Source organism: Arachis ipaensis, chromosome B5 (genome assembly GCF_059453495.1).
Source record: "Arachis ipaensis isolate K30076 ecotype BB chromosome B5, ASM5945349v1, whole genome shotgun sequence".
NCBI lineage: Eukaryota > Viridiplantae > Streptophyta > Magnoliopsida > Fabales > Fabaceae > Arachis > Arachis ipaensis.
Window position 1 is genome coordinate 139,022,428 of NC_142440.1, and position 24,333 is coordinate 139,046,760.

A 24,333-nucleotide genomic window follows, 5' to 3' on the forward strand; every position below is an offset into this window, starting at 1 on the left:
AACTAGCACAAATTTTAAATTATTTTTAAATAAATAAATTTTATTAATTTATGTGTATTAAACTTAAAAAATAAAAATATAAATTATATTTATTTATGTATATAAATTCTGATAAATATAAATACAAATTATATATTTTTTATATATAAAATTTTTATAAATATAAATATAAATTATTATTAATTAAATATTAAAAAACAATAATAATATTTATTAGTCACATAAGATTGTTCATATTTAAATGACCTAGTTTTCTTATCCCAATATTCTAAAATATGTTCTCCTTCGTTAAGCTAGCATGTAGTGGTTAATAAATATTAGAGTAAAATACCTAGATAAATCAAATGCATCATAAAATTATTTGGATCATCCAAAATGAAAATTGATACCTATATCATTCAAAGTTTAAATTTATGTAAATCAAATTATGTTAATTCAAATTACAATTTGTAGCAGAAAATCGAATTAAGTAGAGTAGATTTAGTAAGTAACGTTGTATTTAGAGTAAATCGAAATAGGCTATTTTGATTTATGCAAGTATGGGATAAATTGAATTAAGTGAAATAGATTTAGCACATAGTTTTACGAACCCATAATATTTCGAATTAGGCTTGTTCAAATTAGCCAATAGTTTGTGTGCCCATAGTAAATTGAATTAGGTGGTTTCGATTTATCCTATACTAAATCTAACCAACCTAATTCGATTTACCCTTCAACAACGTTAACGCCTCTATATAAATCTAGCTTGCCTATTTCGATTTATATGTGCATTGTCTCTATATAATTCGAATTCACTTCATTCGAATTACAATTTACCACCCATACCCCACTAAATCCAGAGAAAGCGATACAGCCAACCTTGATGGGAGACGTCCCGGACCGAATCTATTGCTTGGATGAAATCGCACATATCGCTGGCAGTGTGCATGAGGAGGTTAATAATATAAAATATTTATTTTGGTGCCCTTTTATTTGTTTATTGTAAGAAATAAAGAAACTATGTTTTAGTTTTGCTTAAATCAGTTATATCTAGTTTATTAGCATAATTAGAATGTGTAAACATGAAGTATTAGTTAGAGTTTTGATTTAAGGGTTGACATGTGTTAGAAGCTATTTATTAATACTATACTGTTTAGAACATGAATATTATATTTGATAGAATATGTAGATCTTAAACGCGGTAATAGTATTGATAGAATGATGGTAGTGTGTTAAAGTATACCAATAAAAAATAGATGTCAGAAAAGAGATTATGAGAGTTTAATACAAGTATGGTTAAGGTAAAAATATAATAAAAAATTCGTCTTAGATAATTTATTTTTGGTAAAATTTTTGGATTGTAAAAGTATTTTTTTTCATGCACACAGTCCCAACGCTGCATCTCGAGTATGAGGAGGCAGCACGATATGCTGTTAGACAAGAGGATCATGCCGTACGTCCAAATAGCGGGGCTGGCCCATCTCCCAAACACATCATCGACTATCGCTACAGTATCAACCCATTTTCCCTCACGAGTGCGGTCCAGATCAGCAGCGAAGGACGGGGAGGCCACCAAACCTGCATGAGTCTCAATTACGGGCAGAGATGAAGAGGCACCAATAAGCCTCAAACTCTACCAGGCGGTCGTGGCTGAAGGCAGAGGAATGCGGTTAATTAGAACCTCCTGAGCTAGAGATTACATCTACAAGCTTGGCCAACAGCTCACGGGTCCTCACCTCCGAAAATTGTTGACGACAATGGAACAAAATTTTTAAATTTTCATCGCTGCCTATGATAAATGAATCATACTTCACATCATCCCGCAAAACCGAGATCGAACTTCTGTGGGTATTTTCCCCTCTAATAAGTAGTAATACATTCTTTTATAAATAAAGAAAAAGTATAGGTAGACAATGAGAATACTAATTAAATAATGTGAATAATAGATATATCAGATGTTTAATTTAATAAGTATGCAGATGATTATGTTCACTATTTTTAATTGGATGGTTATTTCTTTTGATTCGATATACTCATGCACAGTTAATAATGGCTGGATGTTCAATTCACTAGGTGTACAAATAGTTATCCTAATATTAAGATTTAGAAGATAATTTGGAATAGAATATTTTTTTTACGTTATTGGGTCAATTCTAAAATCTATTATTCACGTTATTTACAAAAATTATTATTTACCTAGTAAAATCGTAAGTAAAAATGTGCTTTCATCTTTTGCATATGGCAGATGAAGTTGCTTGTTATTACTCATCCAAACATATATTAATTTTTGTATACAGTATAAAAGAGTTTTCATTTTTATAAAGATCAACCATTCTATCAAATTATTAGGATTATTTTTAAATAATATTTTTTATTAAGTAAGACGTAATACACTATTTATTAATTAAATAAATCTTAATTTTTATTTATTATATTTATATTAATAATTTAAATTTAAAATTTAAAATTTAAAATTCAAAAAGCGTTTAGCTCTTAACTTTTTTTCAAGCATTTGGCATTCGCCATCAAATTAAAACTCCAAAAATGATATACACGTTAAGGATATCACGTCATAAAAAAAAAACACCAAAAAGTTCTTCATATGATATATATAGAACACAAATTTATTAATAAGCACTTATGCTCAATTTACATAAATATTAATATATAAAAGCACAATTGAATATATAATAATAAAAGGAAAAATCTAGGGACTAATAATTTTTGTGTTTTGTGGCCAGCACTTAACCATAAAAAAAAAGTGAGTGATCTCTTACTATTGGATGTAATCTCACACCATTAAAAAAACTATTAATGACTAATTAATGGTTATAAAACACAAAAATTACTGGCCCCTAGGATTCCTCGTATTAGAATGTGAAATTCATTATTGAAAGTGTCCTGCCTTCTACTTCCTCCGCCATCAAAGAAACTAATAAGGATATTGAATAATAACATGACCATTTTATTAATCCATCAAATTTCCTATTGTCATCACGTATTAAAACAAAATTAATTCTTTTTAAGATTCTTTTACCTGCGTTGTAACAAAGTATCATTAATCGTTAAATAACTTTATATCTTTTCATAAGTCATTTAGATCATGAATTCATCATGATGAATAATTATCAGGTTTGATGATGATGATTCATAGCGAAGTTACAAATCATTTACTCCTCAAAATAGTTATATAAAAAAATTTACACTATAATGTACATCGTAATTAAACTCTCCCTAAGTCTTAATAATTAACCGTAAAAAAATAAAATTGTTTATAAACTTTTACTGATGACACACCTATCTATGTTAGGGTTGTTACGAATACTTCAAACTAAAGTATATATAGTATAGTATATATCAAAAAGTCCAAAGTCTATATAAAAAAAAAATCAAACTAAAAAAGCAAAAGAGAGAAAAGGGAGAGGGAGGGGCATGTTACCAATATGCCATGGCGTGTAATAAAATATGCATAAGTGCGTGTTTGTGTTGATCTTATTCAATAGTGGAAAGCGTGTGTCACTTAGTCTAAACTCCAAACACACCCCAAAATAACAAAACTAACGTATTTTGATTCATATTTGTTTAATTGTTTTACCCATTCCCCTTCCGTCCCCTTTGACGGTTACAAGTCTCCATTTTTTTCAACTCTTTATCTTCAATGGTCAATATTCAAAATATATCATATCATCTCACACACACACTAACTATTACAAATTAAGAGTTTAATTGATGAGTTTTATATTATCGTTTAATCATATATATATTCTTTTAAATGATTATTTATGTCGTTAATATATAAAATATTTTTTTTTACATAATAATATCTAATTGAATATGCATTAAAATTTAATTCTTAAATTAAAACTAACCAAAAAATATATAAAAAATATCCATTATGTGTCTTACTCTTCTTCAATTTGAATGCTTCTGGTTAGAATATTTCTTAATTCTTTTCTGTTCTTTTGGGTTATGGTCTAACCTTTGAACACACATTGTATGAAAGCAAAGACCCATGACTCTCAACTTATATAGCTACCAAAAAACACACACACATGAGATACATGACATATATGATATATCTACAGGTGTATATATATAAAGAGAGAGACAGAGAGAGAAACACCAACTATCCCAAATTGCAAGACCCATCAAAATATTCTTGCAAAGTTTCAAACTTTGATCATCAAATAGCACAGAACCAATAAAAAAAACAAAGAAGCACCATTGCTACTACTATTTCTAGCTTGATTTCTATTATCAAGTTGGTTGTGTTTGAACCCTTTGAGATGGTGCTAGGTTGGAGTAGAAGGAGGAAGAACAACAATCACAAGGCTAATGGAAAACCAAGCATGGAGCTAGTGATTCCAAACCATTTCAGGTGCCCAATTTCCTTAGACCTAATGAAAGATCCTGTGACATTATCAACCGGCATAACATACGACAGAGAAAGCGTTGAAAGATGGTTTGATGATGGGAATTTCAAGTGCCCTGTCACAAACCAGATTGTGAAGAACTTTGACATGATCCCAAACCATTCTCTGAGGATGATGATCCAAGATTGGTGTGTGGAGAATAGGCAGCATGGTGTTGAGAGGATCCCAACACCAAGGATCCCAATTAGCCCAACCGATGTCTCTGATCTTCTTCTGCAACTTAAGGAATCTTCACTGCGCTTGGAACAGTTTACTTGCCTTGAATTGATTCAGAAGATGGAGAGATGGGGTGCCGAGAGTGAAAGGAACAAGAGGATTATAGTTGATAATGGAGCACCAGCTGCATTGGCATCAGCATTTGATTCATTTGCAGGTAAATAAAATAAACCCTTTCATGCATTAATAGTAGCACTTCATTTTATATCTTTTCATGAGTTTAATTTTCATGCCAGTGTAAAATGTTTTATATAGTCGTGTAATCATATTTGTTGTTTCGGATGACCATTCACATGGTCAATATAAAAAATAATCATTTTTGCTTATGTGATATTATGTAATTGGATGCATGTGTAGAACTACTTTACGCATCAAAATTAAATTCATCTTTTTCAAGTTACATGACCAACTTGGATTCTTATTTGTGCAGGTGATTCGGTTGAGAGAAATGTGGGTGTTCTTGATGAGATCCTTTCAGCACTGAAATGGATGTTCCCACTTCAATTGGAGGCTCAGAAATCATTGGGGTCCATTGCATCATTGAGCTGTATGGTTTGGTTCTTGAAGCACCAAGACCTCCCTGGAAAAGAAAAATCCATTGTTGCATTGAAGGAGCTTCTCTCCTTTGGTGACAGTAATAATGTTGAGGCACTTTCAAAGATTGAAGGGGTCAACGAACTCTTGGTGGAATTGGTCAACAAGAGAATTAGTCAAACAATAACAAAGAACTCACTGAGGGTGATCTGGTACATGGTTTCATCATCAAAATCTGAATGTGGTGAGAAGATGAAGATTTCATTTGTGGAGTTGGGTTTTGTGAATACCCTTTTGGGAGTCCTAATTGATTCAGAAAAGAGCATTTGTGAGAAGGCTTTGGCAATCTTTGATTGTCTTTGTAGCAGTGAGAAAGGGAGAGAAAGTGCTCTTGGGAATGATCTAACTATTCCTGTTTTGGTGAAGAAGGTTCTGAGGATTTCTTCACTCAGCACTGATTACTCTGTGTCTGCAATATGGAAGATGTGCAAATTTGGAGAAAGAGGTGATGAAGAAGGGAAGGTTCTTGTTGAGGCTCTTCAAGTTGGTGCATTCCAGAAGCTTCTCTTGGTTTTGCAGGTTGGTTGTGGTGATTCCACAAAGGAAAAAGCCACTGAGCTTCTCAAGTTGATGAATCCTTATAGGGCTGAATTGGAATGCATTGACTCTGATTTCAAGAATCTTAAGAGATCCTTCTAACACTTTTCATACACAACAATACATAGAAAATTAGACAAATTTTATCTCAAAGATATCATTTGTTTCTGTCTATGTTTGTCACATTTTTTTTAAAACAAAAATAATTTACCAAACATTAAGTATCTCTGAAACACCTCTTTGAACCAAAAGTTTGCTTTAGGATTGCCATTGATTTTATGGATTAAATGCATGGATCTGTGTAGTTTGTATCATAGGATTCAAAGGATTATAGATAGGGAACATAGAGAAAGATTATTCTTTTTGTATATTGTAATAATTACGCTAAAATATTATATTAGTCTCCAATGTTTGAGCAAAGTCCTAATTTGGTTATTAAGTTTCTTTCAGTTTCGAAAAATTTTGAACGGGTTCAATGTTGTCTCACCGTTAAATTTGATATGAATAATTAACATATTGAAGAGCTAATAATATTTTATTTTAGAATATAACTAAATCAATCTATTAATGATCACTAATATAAGTTTTTTCTTTGATTCTAGAATATTGATGATTGATTGCTAGAATTTAAAATTTGTTTACAAGCAAGAGATCGAAAAAAGAGATATTGCAAAAAGTTTTAGTTGTGTTTTTCTAATACAAAACAAAAATCTACTAATCTTCTAAATTCGGATCAATTGTCCCAGATCAAAAAATAAGTATTCGCTATTAATATGTCTGAGCTAAAATTAATTGAGGTGGATAAAAACGGTTGCCTAACTTACTAAAAAACTCTTTTATGCCTTAATAATCATGTTATTAACGTTTACATTATTTACTTTATTAATTCTTTGTGTTTAATTATAGGATAATATTAAATTTATTTAAAATTTTTTATGATAAAAATAAAATATTTTTAAAATATTAAAAACTAAATTAAAATTATTTAATTTAAACGTTAAAAATTAAAATAGTATTTTATCTTCATAATTATCCGTAGTAAGATGAAGTTTGATATATATCAAAATGTGTTTGTGCGTGTACTTGAATATTCCCAAAGGAAGATTATCGAGTTTGAACTTTGAACCCCCAAAACAGGGCTCCTACTGTGGGGGTGAAAAAATGAGAATGCAGGCGTAAATATATTTGGTAAAGTTTTTATTTTTTAAAAATAATTTATAAAAGTTAGTTTTTAAAAAGTAATTATTTAAAAATTATAATATTAATATTTAATAAATTATTTTTTAATGGATTAGGTACGATTTTAGTCTTTAAAGTATATGTCGAAAATTTTTTATGTCTCTAATTTTTTTTTTATACAAAATCGTTCTTAAGATTTGAAATTAAGTTTTAAAATTATCATTTTTACTCAAATCTTAAAATTTTGGACCAAATTACTCATAAAAAAAAATTATATAAAAAAAAAAGAAATATAGTGTTTCTGTTCCTGAAAAGGGGAAGAAGAAGAGGGTAAGAAAGAAGAAGAAGAAGTTGTTCATGATCCACTTCTGTCTCTGTTTCTGTCCCTACTTCCGTACGATTTTGGTCCCTAAGATAAGGATGATTTTAAAACTAAGTTAAACCTTAAGGACGATTTTATATGCAAAAAAAGATTGGAAGCGAAAAAAATTTTCGACCTATACCTTAGGGATTAAAATCGTACTTAACATAAACTAAATTAAAAACGACTTTTAATAAGTATAAGCAATAATAATTTTATTTGGTAAAATAATTTTTAAAATTTTAAATATTATAATAAATATAAATATAAGAATTAAATTTAAAAACTAATTAACATATGATGTTATATTAGACTTTTTAATTTCAATAAATATAATTGTACAAATTATCTTTAAAAAGATCTACTTTAGGCAAGCACGGACCCATGCTTATGAATGGGGGCACTTGCCCTCAGTGTCTTTTGATATTTTTAAACCAATATATATATGCCTCCATTTTAAATTTTAAATGACCCAACTACAAATAAATTAAGCTCAATTATTAAAAGTCTAAGCCCATTTTTATCGTTTTATGATTTTGATTATTAGTTAACCTTATTAAATTTAGTCTTCTTCTGTTTTTAAATCTCAGCCGTCTAATATAACTATGCAAGCAATTCAGCAATTAATTTGAATGAAGAAAGTATGAGGGTAGTATAAAGGTTCAACAACTAGAGAAATGAACCAATTCACATGACAGATAACATAATTGAGAGGTAGAGTTGAGGAAAGGAGAGCTTCCTGCAGCAGAGAAGAAGGGAGAATTGGTCAGAATGGCCAGAAGTAAGAATTAGCAAGAGAAGGGGAATTTCAGAAGGAGAGAGGGTCAGAGCTTATAAATTCCATGCCATTCCTTTGGTGCCTTTCTTCCTATATATTTGTTGTCATTCCAGGGGCGTTCATTGCTTCCATTTTGCTAGTTGAGTTGTTATGCCAGCTGTCCCATTTCTCTTTCCTTCTATCAACAGTCCCCCCGTTCAAATTGACCTTGCCCTCAAGGTCGAAGTTGGGATGCATCTGCTTCATATCTTCATAAACTTCCCAAGTGGCATCCTCCACAGGCAAAGCTTGCCACTTGATCAATACCTCTTCATGCCAGCGGTTATCCTTCTTGACCATACGGTGTCCTAAGACTAGTTGAGGTTGCAATTCGAGGCCCTGGCCATCCAGCAACAATGGTGAAGGAATGCTGGATTCTGGGGGTCTGCCGGTACACTTCTTAAACAATGACACATGGAAGACTGGGTGGATTTTAGCAGTTGTCGGGAGCTGCAACTTGTATGCAACTTTTTCGATTTTTGCGGTTATTGGAAATGGGCCAAAATAGCGCATGCTAAGTTTTTTATTCCTGCGCAACGCCACCGATTGTTGTCGATACGGTTGGAGCTTCACATAAACCAAATCACCGACTTGAAACTCCAATTCGCTGCGCTTCTTATTAGCCTTCAGTTTCATGTGAGCTTGTGCTCATTGTAAATGGCTCCGAAGGGCTGTCAGCACATGGTCACGCTGCTGGAGGAGTTCTTGTACCGCTGGTAGGTCCGTGGCCTCAACATTGTAACGAATAATAGGAGGGAGATCTCTCCCGAATAGGGCCTTGTATGGAGATATACCTGTAGCTGAATGGACTGTGGTATTATAACTAAATGCCGCCCAAGGCAGTAAATTGCACCAAGCCTTCGGGTTCTGCTGAGTATAGCAGCGTAGATACATCTCGAGACATCTATTGAGGACCTCGGTCTAGCTATCAGTTTGCAGATGCCAGGCAGAGGCTTCGAGCCAACTTGATGCCCTGTGCATTGCACAAGTGTTCCCAGAATTTGCAAGTAAATACCTTGTCTCGGTCGGAGATGATGGACTAGGGAACCCCATGGATGCTAATGATGTGCTTGATGAAAGCATCAACGACCTTAGAAGCTGAGAAGTCTGATGGAAGGGGAATGAAATGAGCAAATTTTGAGAGACGATCGACCACCACCATGATTGTCGCAAAGCCATGAGATGGGGGAAGACCGGAAATAAAGTCCATGGAGATATCTTGCCACACATGGGAAGCAATGGGGAGAGGCACTAAGAGGCATGGGGTTGGGCGGGTGGAGTACTTTGCCTGTTGGCAAATGGCACAAGATGAGATGTATTCCTTGATAGAAGTTGCCATGTGTTTCCGAAAGAATTGACTTGCAATTCTAGCCAAGATTTTCTGAATACCCGATGTCCACTGAAGAACTGAAGATTGATGGTTTAGAGGTTATAGAAACTCTCGTTGTAAGTATAGTTACTAAACCAAGCAATCAACCTTTCTTACAAACGTTTTGTTTGTCGCAAGTAACAAACCCCTTTAAAATTGATAACCGAGTATTTAAACCTCGGGTCGTCTTCTCAAGGAATTGCAGGGAGGTGTTCTTATTATTGGTTATGGAGATTGTAAATTGGGGTTTTGGATCAAGGTAAAAAGTTAGTTAAGTAACAAGTAAAATAAAATAAAATAATAATAATAAAATAAACTCTTGGCAAAGTATGAAGAACTGGAAGTCCTATCCTAGTTATCCTTATCAATTGTGATGAGAATTGGATTCTTCCCCCACCTTATTAACCTCTAACTATGAAGGTAAGTTAAGTGGACAAATTAATTCGAATCCTCAAGTCCCAGTCTTTCCTTGGGAAAAATTAGAGTTATTGGATCTCGAAGCAATTCTTGAAGAATTCCAATTTTCAGTCAACAATGAGTTTGATAACTCAAGAGTTACCAATGACTCAACCAAAGCCAAAAGAGAAAAATCCAAATTATTTATATAATAAAAAGGAGCAATCATAAGTCTGAAATACCTCAAAATATATTAAATAGAAAATCAATCTAAACATAGAGAGTCATAAACAAAATTGAGAAAAGAAATAAAAGAACATTGAACCTGGGATTGAGAGTCACTCCTAAAACTAAGAGAAGTCCTAAATCCTAAATCTAAGAGAGATGAGAGAACCTCTCTCTCTAAAAATTACATCTACTCCTAAAATTGTGAATGTGAAAGCTTCCTTATGAATGGATGCATTCCTCCACTTTATAGCCTCTAATCTGTATTTTCTGGGCCGAGAACTGGGTCAGAAACAGCCCAGAATTCGCTGGTCTCGAATTCAAATGCGCTGATTTCCGTCACTGCGACGCGGCCGCATGAATTACGCGGTCGCGTCGCCTAGCGTCAGGGGAAATATAATATATTATATATCAAATCGAAGCCCCGGACGTTAGTTTTCTAAAGCAACTGAAACTGCGTCGTTTGGACCTCTGTAGCTAAAGTTATAGCGGTTTGAGTACGAAGAGGTCAGGCTGGACAGCTTAGCAACTTCTTCATCTTCTTGTATTCCTTCCACTTTTGCATGCTTCCTTTCCATCCTCCAAGTCATTCCTGCCCTATAATATCTGAAAACACTTAACACACATATCAAGGCATCTAATGGTGATAAGAGAGGATTAATAATAAGCAAATATAAGATCAAAGAAGCATGTTTTCAATCAAAGCACAAAATCAGGAAGGGAATATAAAACCATGCAAATATTATGAATAAGTGGGTAAAGAGTTGATAAAATTTACTCAATTGAACACAAGATAAACCATAAAATAGTGGTTTATCAACCTCCCCACACTTAAACACTAGCATGTCCTCATGCTAAACTCAAGAGAAGCTATAAAGGTGAAGAGGAATGGTAGGATGTATGAAATGCAATCCTATCTATATGAATGCAACTACATGCAAAATATTTCTACCTACTTAGTTTAAAAGTAAACAAGTTCTTCAAGACAAATACAAACCAATTTTCACTAATTCAAATCGTACAATAAAAAGCAAGTAAACTTGTAAGAAGACAGCTCATGAAAGCAGGGAACATAGAATCAAGCATTGAACCCTCACTGGTAGTGTATATCACTCTAATCTCTCAAGTGTATAGGGTTATTCACTCTACTCTTCTCTAGTCATGCTTTCTAAACCTTGTTCTTCATCTAACCAATCAACAAATATTTAATGTACCAATGCAAACATCATGAAGTCTTTTCAAGGTTGTAATGGGGCTGAGTTAAGGGTAAGGATATATGTATGGCCAAGTGAGCTATAATATGAATCTTTAATTAACCTAAGCTCTCACCTAATATACATATACTCTATATACTTTTAAATTCATGCCTAGCTACCCATAATTCCCACTTTTGTATAATTCCCATACTCATGTACCAAATTTTTCTTTAATTTTTATCACATGTGCATTGATCTTTTATTAAACTTAATATTGGGGTAATTTTGTCCCCTTATTTACTTATTTATTGAGTATTTTTGGATTTTTCTCTTTTTTCTCTTTTTTTTCTTTTTTTTTTTTTGGTAGAGAAACAAACATAACTTATCAATGCACATGGATTTTCTATTATTTTTCTATTTTGATTTTTCATGAGTAGGTTCCCAAATTCCTGATATTCAAATAAATTAGAAACATTATATTTTTCCTTTATTAACCCATGTTCCCACAGTTTCCCCATACTTAATTAACACACTATCTTAAACTAACCAAAGATTCAATTGGGATATTTAATTATTTTTCTGCTTTAAGGCTAGTGATATGGTAAAATACAGAACAAGAGGGGGTTAAAAGGCTCAAAGTGGCTGACAAGGGTGACTTAAAGGGTAGGCTTATTTGGGATAAGTGAGCTAAAATCAAATAATGGCCTCAATCATATGCAAACATGTAAATACACTAAATAATGGACATATAGGTTGGAACAAAATATAGATTACAATCATAGAGAAGGGAACACACAGGAATAAAATATTTATGGTTAAATAATGTAACTATGTAAATAAGCTCAAAGTCTCACAGGTTGTGTGTTCTTTGACTCAAAAACCATGTTCCAAATACAACTTCAAACAAATTTAACACATAAAAATTTTTAAAAATTTTTATTTAAATTAGTGAATTTTTTTCAAAAATAGGATCTTAAAAAGAGATTTATTATTTAAACCAAGTAGTAACTAAATGCACAAAATCAAATAAATATGCAATCAAATATGCAGATGCAACAATGAACAAATAAAGAAAATAAGATTATTGGTGTTGAAAAGAAAGTACTAACCCACGGAGATCGGTATCGACCTCCCCACACTTAAAGATTGCACCGTCCTCGGTGCATGCTGAGATGTGCGGGTGGACGGGTTGCTCCAACTGACGCTTGTAGATGGAGGTGCCTTAGTTGGAGATCTCTTGGTTCCTTTCCTTGCTGGTGTCTTGTCAGTGGCCTTCTCTTTTTCTTTCTTGGCACCCATGCCTAAGGAAGAAGAAAAGAGGAAGAGTGTAAAATATAAAAAACTAAGACTGGAAGGGAGGAAATTTCAAGTAATAAGGAATGTCAAAGGAAAGATGATAGCCCAACTACATGGTAGCTACAACATGTAGGAAAGACAACAATAAATATCAAAAAGGGGAAATTCAAAATAATAAGATGCAAGAGGATAAAAACATGCAAATAGCAGGCATGAGAAGTATAGCTCAAGCATCAAGTAATAAATGTGCTAAATTAAAGAGCATGTGTAATGATGACAATTGTGAATGATAATCCCAAATACATGTGGAGCACAAGTGTTGTGAAAAAGAGGCATGCAAGTGAAAGAATAAAATAAAATAAGATTTAAAATGCCATAAAAGCTTTTTCACAAATGCAGGGTGTGCAAGTTAAAATAGGAATGAAAATAATGTAATCCAAATATATATGAGAGCTATGGATAAATGTCAATTGTCAAATCTCTCCTCAGAATAGCCACATGCTCAAATAAATTAAGGCACTTATCCAAATAAAACTCCAACACCAACATAAAAATGCATGAAAAAGAATTGAAAAAAAAAAAGGAAAGAACAAATAAATGCATTAAATTAAAGGGATGGAAGAGTAGAAGGGAAGAAGAAGAGAAAGAAAGAAAGAAGGAAAGATAGAAGAAATAAGGATTAGAAGAGAAAAGATAAGATAATTGGCACTAATCTGGATAGGTTGTGCGACGCTGGCAACGCGGTCGCGTGGGTGACGCGGTCGCGTGGTGCGCAATAAGGTCAGACGACGCGGACGCGTGGGGCACGCGATCGCGTGACTTGATTTGTGCTAGTGGCGCGAGTGCAGCCTCGCGGTCGCACAACTCTCTGTTTGAAACTTGGTATTGCCAAAATCCAGGGTGACGCGGTCGCGTGGTTGACGCGATCGCGTGAGTGGCCATCATGGGGATATGACGCGGACGCGTGAGGCACGCGTTCGCGTGGTGAGGCTTGGGCTTCCAGCCCAACTCCAGCTCAACTTTCGGCCATGCACCTGGTTGACGTCGATTTTCAGGTCACGCGGCCGCGTGGGTGACGCGGTCGCGTGGGAGGCCATTATTCCCAGGTGACGCGGACGCGTGGGGCATGTGTCCGCGTGGGTAGAATTGTGCCATTGGCACGCCTCCAGCCACGCTCCAGCGTGACTCTCTGTTCGTTTTTATTTTTCTCCCCTCTCCTTGCGACGCGGACGCGTCGCTGATGCGGTCGCGTCGCGTGGCATTTTTTTTATAATATGAAAAATGAAGAATGCACTGTTAATATGAATGTGATGCAAAACTCCAGGTTCAATATAATAAAATAAAATAAAATAAAACTAGAAAACAAATAAAACTAAATAAAAATAAAAAAGGAACAATCATACCATGGTGGGTTGTCTATCACCTAGCACTTTTAGTTAAAGTCCTTAAGTTGGACATTGGATGAGCTTCCTGTGTTATGGTGGCTTGTGCTTGTACTGATCCAGGAATCTCCACCAATTTTTGTGATTCCAATGGCCTCCGGGATCCCAAACTAAGCATGTAAAGCCCTTAAGAAGCTTCAAACAGATTCTTAGGCTCCCGGGATGACAAATGCCAGAACAGATTCCAGGATCCCAAACTTTACTTTTACACCCATTTTTGTCTCGATCTGCATTTTCCAACCGGGTGAAAGGTGATCTGAATTCTCACTGCAGCGACCAAACAGCTTCCTAGACCCATTCAGTTGAGCTTTATACCAACCTTTGCGTTTGAACTTAAAGCTTCCAACCATGATGAACCTTGCAGGATAATTCTTACCACTAGCCATCTTCCTCTTACTCTTAATATCATAAAGAGCTCTAAGTTGACCATCCGTCTCCAGTAGCCCATATTCAAGTGGGGTTAGAAAGCTAAGGGATATGAATTTTACCCACTTGAATGTTGTGAAGGATGATGGCAACTTAGGGGGAGGTGTTTTTAATGAAATTACAAGCTCCACTCCCTTGTGCTCTTCTCTGATAATTACCACCTCTTTGCAAGCTTCTTCAATTTCAACCTCTTTCTCTTGGCAGCTTTCTTCCAATTCAATCTCCTCTTCATTGCTTTCCAAGGGCATGGGAGGTTGTGCTTCTTCTTCTTGAATCTCCATCTCTTGATCAACCTCTTCCAAGTCTTCAACTGTGATATGCCTTGGGGGTTGTACACCCTCCTCAGCATCAATTTCAAACGTCTTGGAAGGGGGTTCTATGACTGGACTTTTCCATGGAGGTTCTGCATCTCCTAAGTCTTCAACCCACTCTTCTTCTTGAATAATGACAGCTTCTTCTACTTGTTCTAGTACGAATTCATTCTCTGTCTTATCCACTGGAGTTTTTGGTATCTCCTTCATGCTACGCTCTTCGTTAGACTATTCACATGGGGCTGTGGCTGATCCTTGTGTATTTGAGCGCCTAGAAACCCATTGAATTACTACTTGCTCCAGTTGTCGAATGGTTGCCTGAAATCGATCCATTGTTTCCTTGAAACGATCCTGTGTCTCTTGATGCACTCGGCTTTCATAAATAAGATCATAGTGCTCTTGGATTGATGGATATGGAGATGATGAATATTGAAGTGGTGGTTCTTGTGAGTAATTGGGTTGGAATTGGGGTGGTTCTATATATGGTTCATATGGCTCATAAGGTGGTTGGTATGGTGGTTGAGGGTTAGGGTCATATGGAGGTGAATGGCGGAAAGGGGCTTGTGAGTTCGGTGGTCCAAAGTTATGTTGAGGAAAGGGTTCATAGGCATATGGTGGTGGTTATTGATAGTCCATTGGAGGTGGTTGTTGCCATGAGGGTTGATTAAATCCTTGTGGCTCCTCCCATCTTTGATTCTTCCAACCTTGATGCCTGTTCTCATTATAGTTTCCATTCCTAACAACAACATTGGAATCAAACTTGAAACCAGAGGGGTGAGAATTCATAGTAATTAATAAAAATTAAAAACAAAAATAAATAAACAAGCAAAAGAAATTTTTTTTTTGAAAAATATTTACAATAACCAATAATAAGGCACACGTTTGCAATTCCCCGGCAACGGCGCCATTTTGAAGAACTGAAGATTGATGGTTTAGAGGTTATAGAAACTCTCGTTGTAAGTATAGTTACTAAACCAAGCAATCAACCTTTCTTACAAACGTTTTGTTTGTCGCAAGTAACAAACCCCTTTAAAATTGATAACCGAGTATTTAAACCTCGGGTCGTCTTCTCAAGGAATTGCAGGGAGGTGTTCTTATTATTGATTATGGAGATTGTAAATTGGGGTTTTGGATCAAGGTAAAAAGTTAGTTAAGTAACAAGTAAAATAAAATAAAATAATAATAATAAAATAAACTCTTGGCAAAGTATGAAGAACTGGAAGTCCTATCCTAGTTATCCTTATCAACTGTGATGAGAATTGGATTCTTCCCCCACCTTATTAACCTCTAACTATGAAGGTAAGTTAAGTGGACAAATTAATTCGAATCCTCAAGTCCCAGTCTTTCCTTGGGAAAAATTAGAGTTATTGGATCTCGAAGCAATTCTTGAAGAATTCCAATTTTCAATCAACAATGAGTTTGATAACTCAAGAGTTACCAATGACTCAACCAAAGCCAAAAGAGAAAAATTCAAATTATTTATATAATAAAAAGGAGCAATCATAAGTCTGAAATACCTCAAAATATATTAAATAGAAAATCAATCTAAACATAGAGAGTCATAAACAAAATTGAGAAAAGAAATAAAAGAACATTGAACCTGGGATTGAGAGTCACTCCTAAAACTAAGAGAAGTCCTAAATCCTAAATCTAAGAGAGAGGAGAGAACCTCTCTCTTTAAAAATTACATCTACTCCTAAAATTGTGAATGTGAAAGCTTCCTTATGAATGGATGCATTCCTCCACTTTATAGCCTCTAATCTGTATTTTCTGAGCCGAGAACTGGGTCAGAAACAGCCCAGAATTCGCTGGTCTCGAATTCAAATGCGCTGATTTCCGTCACTGCGACGCGGCCGCATGGATCACGCAGTCGCATCGCCTAGCATCAGGGGAACTATAACATATTATATATCAAATCAAAGCCCCGGACGTTAGCTTTCCAACGCAACTGGAACCGCATCGTTTGGATCTCTGTAGCTAAAGTTATAGCCGTTTGAGTGCGAAGAGGTCAGGCTGGATAGCTTAGCAACTTCTTCATCTTCTTGTATTCCTTCCACTTTTGCATGCTTCCTTTCCATCCTCCAAGTCATTCCTGCCCTATAATATCTGAAAACACTTAACACACATATCAAGGCATCTAATGGTGATAAGAGAGGATTAATAATAAGCAAATATAAAATCAAAGAAGCATGTTTTCAATCAAAGCACAAAATCAAGAAGGGAATATAAAACCATGCAAATATTATGAATAAGTGAGTAAAGAGTTGATAAAATCCACTCAATTGAGCACAAGATAAACCATAAAATAGTGGTTTATCATCCACCTAACGGTGAATCGTGGAAGTGCCGCATAATGTGTTCACCAATGAAGAATTGGTTGGGATGATAATGCGGTTGTCCCAATACCAGAGCCCTTGCCTGTTGCGCAGCCGGTCTAAGGATACTGCTGACCCAGATAATTCTGATTTGGGGTCAAAATCTCTGAGGCCCTGTCGGATTTGAGCCATCAACTCACTCTCCATAGTAGTCAAAGACATAAAGGCACGAGATAAGCCATCTGCACCTTGATTCTTGGATCCTTTCTTATATTCTATTGAAAAATTATAGCCCAACAGCTTTGACATCCACCGTTGTTGCTCTGGAGTTTGAATGGTCTGTTGTTGCAGCTCCCGCAAGCTTTTATGATCTGTTCGAATAATAAACCTATTGCCAATAAGGTAGTGGCGGAACTTGGCCACAGCCGAAATGATGGCATGCATCTCCCGAGCGTAAGCTGACCAGTTTTGGTTGGAAGTAGGGAGTTTTCGGGAGAAATATGCAATAGGGTGGTTGTCTTGGCTGAGGATAGCACCAATTCCGGTCCCCAAAGCATCGGTTTCCAACACAAAGGGTTTCGAGAAATTCGGTAGTGCCAGCACCGGCGCTGTTGTAAGTGCATATTTAATGTTGATGAATGCATCGTTGGTGGCCGCAGACCAAGTGAAGGTGTCCTTCTTTAGTAAGTCTGTGAGCGGCGTAGCCAAGGTTGCAAATTGGCGGATGAACTTTCTATAGTAACTAGCAAGGCCCAAGAATGCATGAAGTTGCTTCACCGAGGTTGGCACATGCCATTCCCTGATAATTGTGACCTTTGAACCGTCCACCTGGACCCTATTTCTCGATACTACATGTCCCAAGTAATCAATGCTCTGCTGCCCAAAGGAACACTTTGACAACTTAGCGAAGAGGGTGTTCTCCTGAAGAATGGACAAGACATGCTTCAAGTGTTGCAAATGAGAATCCCAATCAGGACTATAGACGAGTATATCATCGAAGAAGACTAGCACAAACTTCCTTAAGACCGTCGCAAAAATGGAATTCATGAGGCTTTGGAAAGTCGCCGGTGCATTAGATAACACGAATGGCATTACCAGCCATTCGTATAATCCCTAGTGTGCCCGGAAAGCTGTCTTATGACGATCATCTTCGCGGACCCTGATTTGGTGATAGCCCGATCGGAGGTCCAATTTGGAGAAGAATTGCGCTCCAAAGAGCTCGTCCAATAATTCGTCGACGGTTGGCATGGGAAATGAGTCTTTTATGGTCACAGCGTTGAGAGCCCAATAGTCCATACAAAAACGCCATGTCCCGTCTTTCTTCTTAACTAACAAGACTAGGGACGAAAAAGGGTTGGTGCTGGGCTGCACCACGCCTTCTGACACCAACTCAGCCACAATACGCTCAATCTCGGCTTTCTGGCTATGTGGATACCGGTATGGGCGCACTTTGACCGGGGAGGAGTTGGGAAATAGGGTGATACTATGGTCATGGGTACGCGGTGGCGGGAGGCTGTGAGGGATCTGAAACACTGCAGTGAAGTCGGTTAGAAGTGAGGCCAGTTCAGGTGGCATGGTGGAGAAAAAATCCAATGGAGAAGGAACAGGGGTCCCGAGCGGCTGGGCTTGAAGAGTGTATAATTCAGTAATAGCAGACACTGAGAGGAGACGCCGGAATTGGCTAAAGTGAGCCTGGGTTGGACCTTGCCACTTCTTGCCTTGTAGGGTGACTAACCGATCCCCAGCCAAGAATGTGATGAATTTATCATTGTAGTTGACCAAGTGAGTATCTAGTGTCTCCAACCAACTGTCACCCAAAACCAACTCCTTTGAAGTAATTGGCAGCACAAAAGCTAATATATAGAGAGTGTGACCTTGGATGGTGACTGGAACATTGCGCACTTCACCTTCACAGTGTAGTAAGGCACCGTTGCAGACCTCCACTGCAAATTTTGGGGCTGCAAAGATGGGGAGAGCAAGCATAGTTGAGAGGTCAGGGTGGATGAAGTTGTCAGAACTGCTGCCATCCATGAGAATCCGAAGTTGTTTCCCTGCAATAGAGCCAGTGAACTGAATCGACTTCCTAGAGGGTACTCCTGACAAAGCATTAAAGGATAAGTGGTGAGGTTCCTCCGTGGTGGAATCCTTATCAGGGGTGGAAACGGGTGGGCTAAGGGGCTCCTCTGGCGAGTCTTGGTCCGGTGGGAGTTCCTCCACTGACTGGATGATGAAGTAGTGTTTGGAAGAGCATTTGTGGGAGGGGGAGAATTTTTTGTCGCAAGTAAAGCACAAACCCTTGTCATGGCGAAATTGAATCTCAGCGGGGGAGAGTTTACGGATGGGATTTGATTTGGGCGGGGTTGGGAGGAGCGGGGGTGCTGAAAGCGTGCATCGGGTTGGGGTTGGGGTGTCCGCGTGGGCGTTGCTCGCCAAAGTGAAAGGGGGTTTCTGGGAGTGAGTGAGGAAAGGCGTGGCTGGGGTTCAAGATCTGGATGAGGCTGGGAAGAACTTCTCGTCGAATAACTTGGCCAGGGCGACCGCCTGTAGCAATGAATTCGGTGAATGCGATTTGACTTCGCGTTTCAGATCTGGGTGTAACCCACCGACAAAGCAGTCAAGAAGAAGAGCATCATCCATACTGTATGCCCTTGCGGCAAGATCGGTGAAAGTGTTGAAGTATGTGGTGAATGTGGAGGATTGTTTCAACTTCAGCAAATCCTCGCGGGGGTTGTCGAACTGGGACGGGCCGAACTGGATCTGCATCACGGTGGATAAGGTGAACCAATCTTGGATCGGGCTTGTTCTTTCGAGCAATTGAAACCAGGACAGAGCCTTGCCTTCCAGGCTCACGGCAGCGAGGTCAACCTTCTGGTCCTCCAGGATGTCGTGGATCTTGAAGAAATGGTCTGCTCGATAGATCCACTGGAGAACATCATCGCCGCCGGAGAAACAGGAAAACTCAAGCTTCACGTGTCGTGGGGGCGCGAAGATCGAGTGCGGCTGATTTGCCGACACCGATCCCTCCGCACGTTGAGCGGCATGGGCTTTGAGTGAAGCCAAGGATTGATTGATGGCAGCAAGTTGTTCCTGGTGGGCCTCGGAGCGTTCGGATAGTTTGTTGATAGCGGCTTGCATTGTTTGCAGCCGAGTATTGTCGGCCATGAAAATCACAACGAGAGCACCAGTTGATATAACTATGCAGGCAATTCGGCAATTAATTTGAATGAAGAAAGTATGAGGGTAGTATAAAGTTTCAACAACTAGAAAAATGAACCAATTCACATGACAGATAACAGAATTGAGAGGTAGAGTTGAGGAAGGGAGAGCTTCTTGCAACAGAGAAGAAGGGAGAATTGGTCAGAATGGCCAGGAGTAAGAATTAGCAAGAGAAGGGGAATTTCAGAAGGAGAGAGGGTCAGAGCTTACAACTTCCATGCCATTCCCTTGGTGCCTTTCTTCCTATATATTTGTTGTCATTCCAGGGGCGTTCATTGCTTCCATTTTGCTAGTTGAGTTGTTATGCGAGCTGCCCCATTTCTCTTTCCTTCTATCACCGTCACTCATTTATTCTCTTAAACCCTTTTCTTAGTTTCATATTTTCAACCTTCTTTTTCTATTCCTTGTCTAGTGGTCATCTTCTCTTCATCAAAAGGTAAATTTTAAATTCTCTATTTTGTTTTATATAGCTCTCTATGACTCTATGTATCTTTCAATTTCATTGTTTCTCTTTTTGATATTTTCAATTGCAAATATTAATTCAAACAATTATAGTTTAGGTATTAATCTATTTTTTTATTCTCTTCATGAATTTATATATTTTATTTTATTCTCAATTTAGTGATCCTTATTATTTATTTATTTATCTTTCGTTCTATTCTATTATATGTAATTATATTGCATATAAATTTTTAAAGTGAATTGATCAATTTACTAATTTAGAATATATATTTTTATTTTTAGAAATAGTAATGGAAAAATATTTCAAAAGAAAGCTACCACTAGAATTTGAAGTCACTCCATTAGTCTCTTCAAATAAAAAGAAGTTCTTAGAATTCAATGTGAAAAGTCTGGTAGCCGGATGATTGTTTGGTTACATATATAAAAAGAGAGACATTCAATCAAGTTAATAATGAAACAATTATTCAACACTTTCAAAATATGAAAACAAAAAGAGACGTACCTTCAAGATTTAAAGCGAAGAACGTTAGCAGCTAATGTAATTTTTGATTTTTTTGTATTAGAATAATTAATGTGCACTTTTATATTTTTAAATTTAAATTAATATATATTTTAATAGTAATGTGTATTATTTTTGTCTTCCAACATAAATTTTTTGGATCCGTCATTGAGTCTTTAAGTACTTTTTTTTAAAAGTATTCGTATCTTTTAAAAGTTACAAACACATAATTTTTTGAATTTACCAAATACAAAATGAAAAATTTATAAAAAAACACAAATATTTTTTCAAAAATTTTTATTAAACTAAACTTAACAAAGATAATTCTAATTCATGGTTTTACTTATAACTATGCTCGATGTAGATTAAAAATCAGTTACTAAATATAAAATATATATTAAAAATAAATTAAATAACATATATATTATTTATATATAAAAACTGTATTAATATACATTGATTGATTTTGTTTTACTTATATATTCAAAGGGTGGAGATTTTCATGCTAACATAGAAATGGTTATTAAGTTTGGCTAACTTAATTGACTGTAAAAAAATTTGATGGTTTTGTCAGAAAAAAATTAAAAACTATTTTTTATAAAATAATAAATTTAATATTATAATAATATCTAAATTTTTAAAGTATTTAACATTGTTTCGAAAATTAGATTGAAAACCAAGAGTCAGTCCGGTTAACCAAAAATTAGTTATTGAATTGATTTGGTTTAAGATAAAAAAAAAAAAAAAAAAACAGTATGTAATAAATTAGTCAAAAAATTATAAAAACAGTACAATTAGTTAACCAGTTGAACCGGTCCGAATTATTAATAGTTAAGTGGTTTTAAATAATAAAATATGAAAAAAATTTATCTTTTTAAAAAATTATATATTTTTATATATAAATATATATTTTATTATATCCAGTTTAATTCTGTTTAAATTTTAATTGAACTTTTAAATTTATAGTTCTATCGGTTCAATTACTGATTCGATTTTTAAAAACTTAGCATTTAAAATAAGATTTAATTTTTATATACAGTTAGTGTACAAAAAATTTATATAAACAATGAATAATATATCGTCGTATCAACAAAAATAACTAATTTTCACTAAAAAAGTTGTCTACCTAATTTTTTCGACCATGGTAGCTAATAAAAATAATATTGTAACTCATAAATTTGATATTATCAGTTTTTGGTATAATTTTTTTAAATTACATTTTATATTTACTATTTTACATCATATGCATTCAATTACCCGTGTTAGCAAAAATAATTATAAAAAAAACAGATGTAATCAAACTTTACATCTAAATGAGGAAGAGTTTATATTTAAAATAATATATAATAGAAAACGGATATTATTAACTAGGAAGTGACAATATCCATTCTCAAAAATAATTTGAGATATTTGTTTTTCTTCATGAAATTCTCATGTATGTATGTGGTTCTTGAGATGAGGAAGCACAGATTGATGTATGGTGGTTACCATGGATCAGAGATGCAATTTGGACAGTGATTTAAATAAGTTGAAGCTGCAGTCTCTCTCTCTCTCTCAAAAGAAAAGAACCCTTGTGAAAGTGTGAAACTTGAAATCAATAGGTCATTTTCATTTCCATGTTTTCAATGCAATGGAGAAACGTCCTCGCTAGAAATTGAGTCCTCTAATAATCTTTTATCACCAAATTATAGTAAGCAAGATTTTCTTTTTTTCAAATAAAAAATTGGTATTTGTTAATATAAATAATTTAATTTTAATGTATTAACAGAATATATTTTATACCGTCATTTAATTATATCTATTTTTTAAAATAATTATTCATATGATCGATGTAAAAAATAATTATTATTGCTTACATAGTGTTATTTGATTAAATGTACTGTAAAATAATTTTATATTGACAAATTAAATTTTATATAAATAAAGGTTATGAATAAGACTATTTGGAACAATATAACAACAATAAAATATTATTTTAATTTCTAATAAAATATCATTTTCAGATATGTGCTTCAAATTCCATTAAACGTGTGAAATCATTCTTCAATATATCAAATATCATTTATATCAGATTCACCTTTATTCATTCAAGCACATTTAACATTTCCATTATTATTATTATTATTATTATTATTATTATTATTATTGATTTTAAATCATTCTTACCAAATACCGAGCAATGCATCTATAAACGCATTATGCCTAAACCAAACCCTATTATAATAGAATAATTCTCCTTATACAAGTGATTTTCAATACAGGTTATTTATATTTACATCGTTTTACATTTTTTTTTCTTTTTCTTTTTTTCTTTCTTCATGTTTCCTCTTCCTCTTCCTCTTTTTCTTTTTCCGTGTCTCTTTTTCTTTTTTTTCGTAATTTTTCTCTCTCGTTATCATCGTCATCAACACCACATCTTCCTCCCTCTTTTTTATTGAAATTTCTTCTCCATTTTTCGTTTTCTCTTTCTCCTTCATCAAAATCACCAGAAAAAACGAAAAAACATTATTCAAGGTACTGTTTTACTGTTCTTCTAAATTTTTTTTTAGATTGTCTCTGTCACGTGCCTCATCCTTAACCAGCAAAACATTAAAAAGATTTCAAGAAGAAATATACTGTCTCCCCCTATATTGGGTGTATTTCTTAAATCTTTTGGGTATATTTCTTAAATCATTTGGGTGTATTTCTGTAATCCTTTGGGTGTATTTCTGTAATCGTCTGGTTTATTTCTGTAACTGTTTGGGTGTATTTCTGTAATTCTTTGGATGTATTTCTGTAATCGTTTGGGTGTATTTTTGTAATCGTTCGGGTGTATTTCTGAAGTTCTATAATCTTCAAAACAATTTCAAAACTTGATTTCAGAAACCATAAAAATCGAAAAAAACAGAAGGAGATCGAAGACAAAGAGAGAACGTTTTTCCATACAAATCATACAAGTCATTTATATTCACGCTGTTTTCACGTTTTTTTTTTTGTGCCTCTTTTTCTTCGTCTTCTTTCTCCGTGCTTCCTCTTCTTCTTCTTCTTCTTCTTCTTCTTTCTCTGTGTCTGTTCTTCTTTTTCG

The 24,333-nt window shown here is 35.0% G+C and overlaps 2 protein-coding genes across 2 annotated transcripts; one reads left to right on the forward strand and one right to left on the reverse strand.

Moving 5' to 3' along the window:
• Positions 1–3,950: 3,950 nt before the first annotated feature.
• Positions 3,951–6,179, forward strand: LOC107644098 (U-box domain-containing protein 21-like). The gene is made up of 2 exons (XM_016347899.3): positions 3,951–4,785; positions 5,059–6,179. The coding sequence occupies exons 1-2, from the start codon at positions 4,266–4,268 to the stop codon at positions 5,859–5,861; spliced, it is 1,323 nt and encodes a 440-aa protein (XP_016203385.1). The 5' UTR covers positions 3,951–4,265; the 3' UTR covers positions 5,862–6,179.
• A 1,988-nt stretch (positions 6,180–8,167) lies between these two features.
• Positions 8,168–8,752, reverse strand: LOC148565941 (uncharacterized). The gene has a single exon (XM_088487308.1). The coding sequence runs from the start codon at positions 8,750–8,752 to the stop codon at positions 8,168–8,170; it is 585 nt and encodes a 194-aa protein (XP_088343434.1).
• Positions 8,753–24,333: the final 15,581 nt, after the last annotated feature.

What these genes read in the sequence shown, in the direction of transcription:
- LOC148565941 (XM_088487308.1), bottom strand. Translation starts at nt 8,752, where the DNA reads ATGAAACTGAAGGCTAATAAGAAGCGCAGCGAATTGGAGTTTCAAGTC.
- LOC107644098 (XM_016347899.3), top strand. Translation starts at nt 4,266, where the DNA reads ATGGTGCTAGGTTGGAGTAGAAGGAGGAAGAACAACAATCACAAGGCT. An exon ending in AGCATTTGATTCATTTGCAG is followed by an intron (nt 4,786 to 5,058) that starts GTAAATAAAATA and finishes TTATTTGTGCAG; the next exon opens with GTGATTCGGTTGAGAGAAAT.